Source organism: Xyrauchen texanus, chromosome 10 (genome assembly GCF_025860055.1).
Source record: "Xyrauchen texanus isolate HMW12.3.18 chromosome 10, RBS_HiC_50CHRs, whole genome shotgun sequence".
In the NCBI taxonomy this organism is placed as follows: Eukaryota; Metazoa; Chordata; class Actinopteri; order Cypriniformes; family Catostomidae; genus Xyrauchen; species Xyrauchen texanus.
The window spans coordinates 17,682,857-17,688,837 of record NC_068285.1 but is presented as its reverse complement, the minus strand read 5'-3'; the positions used below and the strand labels follow the sequence as shown (position 1 = coordinate 17,688,837).

Here is a 5,981-nt window from a genome sequence, read left to right as displayed (position 1 = left end):
TTGAATCCCACATACATAGCACAGCATAATATAACTTTAAATGTGTAGCAATAATACATTGAGAAAAAAGCACAAACTATACAGTATGTTGTAGTCATTAAGAAAGGTAAATAATGTGATGTACAGAGTTACTCTGCATGGCATGTTGCATGCAATCTTAAACCTACTTTTTTAAGACAAGTATATAAAGCCCTGTACTTGGGTCCCTAATACACCGCTCAACCAGCTTTAAATAAGTGAGGTTTTCCTGTGTGTTGGGATCAAAGAAGCCCTTTGTGTCATCATCTGGATCAGAAAGGATTTTGTTCATTTCCTCATCAAAGTACCCTCTTTGGTATGCCACTTCCACAGGCACACGATGACTGTGTACAGGATCGATGATGCCTCCTGTAGCAATCTGAGCTTCTAGAAGACAAATGCCATGGTCCTTGACAATAAGATCTTTTTTCAAGGCCTGGAACAAAGAGATTATTTGACCTGTATGGGGATCTGTGTACCCAGTCACTGCCCGCTCTGCAGAGAGCAATTTACTTTTCCATTCCATACCAACAATGCCATCAGCCACCGACTGTTCTACTGATAACTTTTTGTTCTTCACTGGGTCGATCATAAAGCCAGTGGCAGCCTGTGCCTCTAGCAAAACCAGAGATGTTCCAGGAGTCAGAAGTCCCTTATTTTTGGCTTCGAAGATGCTCATGGTCTGTTTGGTAGACTGGACAAACACACCAGCAATGCTATTTGTCCCTTGTAGGTATTTTCGCACAGAGTCCATTTCACTTACATAATCGACTGTGACTTGTCCAGAAGTTAGGTCTTTGTACGTTTTCTCATCAATGATTTTGGAATTCAGCATCTCCTGGGCACTCACATCCTTTCTGATACCTTGGAAATTGGTATTTTGGGTTGTCTCAGTGGTTATTGTAGTTGATGTTTTAATGGTAGAGGTACTTGTTCCTGATTTCTGCAATACTAACGTTAGAACAGTTTCCAAGAATTTTTCAACAGTTATTGTGCCTGATTTGAACTGCTGCACCAGATCTCTTTTCTTGTCCTCAGTGATGTAATCAGAGTACAGCAGATCCCAGAGAGAAACCAACTGCCCTTGGAATTTTCCACCTGCTTTGTTCGTGGTTGTAGACTTGAGGATATGCTTTGTTTGTTCATCAATGAAGAAGTAGTACTCGCCTTTCTTGACAATGACAAGGAGGCTGAGGCCAGTGTTTGGATCTCTAACACATCGCTCCAAAAGCTGTAAGTATGTGAGGTTTTCCTGTGTGTTGGGATCAAAGAAGCCCTTTGTGTCATCATCTGGATCGGAAAGGATTTTGTTCATTTCCTCATCAAAGTACCCTCTTTGGTATGCCACTTCCACAGGAACACGATGACTGTGTACAGGATCGATGATGCCTCCTGTAGCAATCTGAGCTTCTAGAAGACGAATGCCGTGGTCCTTGACAATAAGATCTTTTTTCAAGGCCTGGAACAAAGAGATTGTTTTCCCTGTGTGGGGGTCAGTGTAACCAGTGACTGCCCGCTCTGCAGAGAGCAGTTTGCTCTTCCATTCCATCCCAACAATGCCATCGGCCACCGACTGTTCTACTGACAGCTTTTTGTTTTTCACTGGGTCGATCATAAAGCCAGTGGCAGCCTGTGCCTCTAGCAAAACCAGAGATGTTCCAGGAGTCAGAAGTCCCTTATTTTTGGCTTCGAAGATGCTCATGGTCTGTTTGGTAGACTGGACAAACACACCAGCAATGCTATTTGTCCCTTGTAGGTATTTTCGCACAGAGTCCATTTCACTTACATAATCGACTGTGACTTGTCCAGAAGTTAGGTCTTTGTACGTTTTCTCATCAATGATTTTGGAATTCAGCATCTCGTGGGCACTCACATCCTTTCTGATACCTTGGAAATTGGTATTTTGGGTTGTCTCAGTGGTTATTGTAGTTGATGTTTTAATGGTAGAGGTACTTGTTCCTGATTTCTGCAATACTAACGTTAGAACAGTTTCCAAGAATTTTTCAACAGTTATTGTGCCTGATTTGAACTGCTGCACCAGATCTCTTTTCTTGTCCTCAGTGATGTAATCAGAGTACAGCAGATCCCAGAGAGAAACCAACTGCCCTTGGAATTTTCCACCTGCTTTGTTCGTGGTTGTAGACTTGAGGATATGCTTTGTTTGTTCATCAATGAAGAAGTAGTACTCGCCTTTCTTGACAATGACAAGGAGGCTGAGGCCAGTGTTTGGATCTCTAACACATCGCTCCACAAGCTGTAAGTATGTGAGGTTTTCCTGTGTGTTGGGATCAAAGAAGCCCTTTGTGTCATCATCTGGATCGGAAAGGATTTTGTTCATTTCCTCATCAAAGTACCCTCTTTGGTATGCCACTTCCACAGGAACACGATGACTGTGTACAGGATCGATGATGCCTCCTGTAGCAATCTGAGCTTCTAGAAGACGAATGCCGTGGTCCTTGACAATAAGATCTTTTTTCAAGGCCTGGAACAAAGAGATTGTTTTCCCTGTGTGGGGGTCAGTGTAACCAGTGACTGCCCGCTCTGCAGAGAGCAGTTTGCTCTTCCATTCCATCCCAACAATGCCATCGGCCACCGACTGTTCTACTGACAGCTTTTTGTTTTTCACTGGGTCGATCATAAAGCCAGTGGCAGCCTGTGCCTCTAGCAAAACCAGAGATGTTCCAGGAGTCAGAAGTCCCTTATTTTTGGCTTCAAAGATGCTCATGGTCTGTTTGGTAGACTGGACAAACACACCAGCAATGCTATTTGTCCCTTGTAGGTATTTTCGCACAGAGTCCATTTCACTTACATAATCGACTGTGACTTGTCCAGAAGTTAGGTCTTTGTACGTTTTCTCATCAATGATTTTGGAATTCAGCATCTCGTGGGCACTCACATCCTTTCTGATACCTTGGAAATTGGTATTTTGGGTTGTCTCAGTGGTTATTGTAGTTGATGTTTTAATGGTAGAGGTACTTGTTCCTGATTTCTGCAATACTAACGTTAGAACAGTTTCCAAGAATTTTTCAACAGTTATTGTGCCTGATTTGAACTGCTGCACCAGATCTCTTTTCTTGTCCTCAGTGATGTAATCAGAGTACAGCAGATCCCAGAGAGAAACCAACTGCCCTTGGAATTTTCCACCTGCTTTGTTCGTGGTTGTAGACTTGAGGATATGCTTTGTTTGTTCATCAATGAAGAAGTAGTACTCGCCTTTCTTGACAATGACAAGGAGGCTGAGGCCAGTGTTTGGATCTCTAACACATCGCTCCACAAGCTGTAAGTATGTGAGGTTTTCCTGTGTGTTGGGATCAAAGAAGCCCTTTGTGTCATCATCTGGATCGGAAAGGATTTTGTTCATTTCCTCATCAAAGTACCCTCTTTGGTATGCCACTTCCACAGGAACACGATGACTGTGTACAGGATCGATGATGCCTCCTGTAGCAATCTGAGCTTCTAGAAGACGAATGCCGTGGTCCTTGACAATAAGATCTTTTTCAAGGCCTGGAACAAAGAGATTGTTTTCCCTGTGTGGGGGTCAGTGTAACCAGTGACTGCCCGCTCTGCAGAGAGCAGTTTGCTCTTCCATTCCATCCCAACAATGCCATCGACCACCGACTGTTCTACTGACAGCTTTTTGTTTTTCACTGGGTCGATCATAAAGCCAGTGGCAGCCTGTGCCTCTAGCAAAACCAGAGATGTTCCAGGAGTCAGAAGTCCCTTATTTTTGGCTTCGAAGATGCTCATGGTCTGTTTGGTAGACTGGACAAACACACCAGCAATGCTATTTGTCCCTTGTAGGTATTTTCAGCACAGAGTCCATTTCACTTACATAATCGACTGTGACTTGTCCAGAAGTTAGGTCTTTGTACGTTTTCTCATCAATGATTTTGGAATTCAGCATCTCGTGGGCACTCACATCCTTTCTGATACCTTGGAAATTGGTATTTTGGGTTGTCTCAGTGGTTATTGTAGTTGATGTTTTAATGGTAGAGGTACTTGTTCCTGATTTCTGCAATACTAACGTTAGAACAGTTTCCAAGAATTTTTCAACAGTTATTGTGCCTGATTTGAACTGCTGCACCAGATCTCTTTTCTTGTCCTCAGTGATGTAATCAGAGTACAGCAGATCCCAGAGAGAAACCAACTGCCCTTGGAATTTTCCACCTGCTTTGTTCGTGGTTGTAGACTTGAGGATATGCTTTGTTTGTTCATCAATGAAGAAGTAGTACTCGCCTTTCTTGACAATGACAAGGAGGCTGAGGCCAGTGTTTGGATCTCTAACACATCGCTCCACAAGCTGTAAGTATGTGAGGTTTTCCTGTGTGTTGGGATCAAAGAAGCCCTTTGTGTCATCATCTGGATCGGAAAGGATTTTGTTCATTTCCTCATCAAAGTACCCTCTTTGGTATGCCACTTCCACAGGAACACGATGACTGTGTACAGGATCGATGATGCCTCCTGTAGCAATCTGAGCTTCTAGAAGACGAATGCCGTGGTCCTTGACAATAAGATCTTTTTTCAAGGCCTGGAACAAAGAGATTGTTTTCCTGTGTGGGGGTCAGTGTAACCAGTGACTGCCCGCTCTGCAGAGAGCAGTTTGCTCTTCCATTCCATCCCAACAATGCCATCGATCACCGACTGTTCTACTGACAGCTTTTTGTTTTTCACTGGGTCGATCATAAAGCCAGTGGCAGCCTGTGCCTCTAGCAAAACCAGAGATGTTCCAGGAGTCAGAAGTCCCTTATTTTTGGCTTCGAAGATGCTCATGGTCTGTTTGGTAGACTGGACAAACACACCAGCAATGCTATTTGTCCCTTGTAGGTATTTTCGCACAGAGTCCATTTCACTTACATAATCGACTGTGACTTGTCCAGAAGTTAGGTCTTTGTACGTTTTCTCATCAATGATTTTGGAATTCAGCATCTCGTGGGAACTCACATCCTTTCTGATACCTTGGAAATTGGTATTTTGGGTTGTCTCAGTGGTTATTGTAGTTGATGTTTTAATGGTAGAGGTACTTGTTCCTGATTTCTGCAATACTAACGTTAGAACAGTTTCCAAGAATTTTTCAACAGTTATTGTGCCTGATTTGAACTGCTGCACCAGATCTCTTTTCTTGTCCTCAGTGATGTAATCAGAGTACAGCAGATCCCAGAGAGAAACCAACTGCCCTTGGAATTTTCCACCTGCTTTGTTCGTGGTTGTAGACTTGAGGATATGCTTTGTTTGTTCATCAATGAAGAAGTAGTACTCGCCTTTCTTGACAATGACTAGGAGGCTGAGGCCAGTGTTTGGATCTCTAACACATCGCTCCACAAGCTGTAAGTATGTGAGATTTTCCTGTGTGTTGGGATCAAAGAAGCCCTTTGTGTCATCATCTGGATCGGAAAGGATTTTGTTCATTTCCTCATCAAAGTACCCTCTTTGGTATGCCACTTCCACAGGAACACGATGACTGTGTACAGGATCGATGATGCCTCCTGTAGCAATCTGAGCTTCTAGAAGACGAATGCCGTGGTCCTTGACAATAAGATCTTTTTTCAAGGCCTGGAACAAAGAGATTGTTTTCCCTGTGTGGGGGTCAGTGTAACCAGTGACTGCCCGCTCTGCAGAGAGCAGTTTGCTCTTCCATTCCATCCCAACAATGCCATCGGCCACCGACTGCTCTACTGACAGTTTTTTGTTCTTCACTGGGTCGATCATAAAGCCAGTGGCAGCCTGTGCCTCTAGCAAAACCAGAGATGTTCCAGGAGTCAGAATTCCCCTATTTTTAGCTTCATAGATGCTCATGTTCTGTTTGGTAGACTGGATATGAACACCAGCAATACAGTTTGTTGCCCCTAGGTACTTTTGAATGGATTCCATTTTGTTAATATCATCGTCTTGTACTTCTTCATTGATAAGCTTACTAAACATGTCTTTAGAAATAATTTTTGCTTCAAAGAGTTCACTTGCCGACA

The 5,981-nt window shown here is 43.3% G+C and overlaps 1 protein-coding gene across 1 annotated transcript in view; it reads right to left on the bottom strand.

Annotated features, from left to right (window-relative positions):
- Positions 1 to 5,981, bottom strand: part of LOC127650845 (epiplakin-like) — a 20,692-nt gene continuing 14,711 nt past the window's right edge. Inside the window, 4 exon segments of the mRNA XM_052136483.1 lie at positions 1 to 3,516; positions 3,519 to 3,825; positions 3,827 to 4,566; positions 4,569 to 5,971. Of these exon segments, the coding sequence (XP_051992443.1) occupies positions 164 to 3,516; positions 3,519 to 3,825; positions 3,827 to 4,566; positions 4,569 to 5,971 (5,803 nt within the window). The 3' untranslated portion in view covers positions 1 to 163.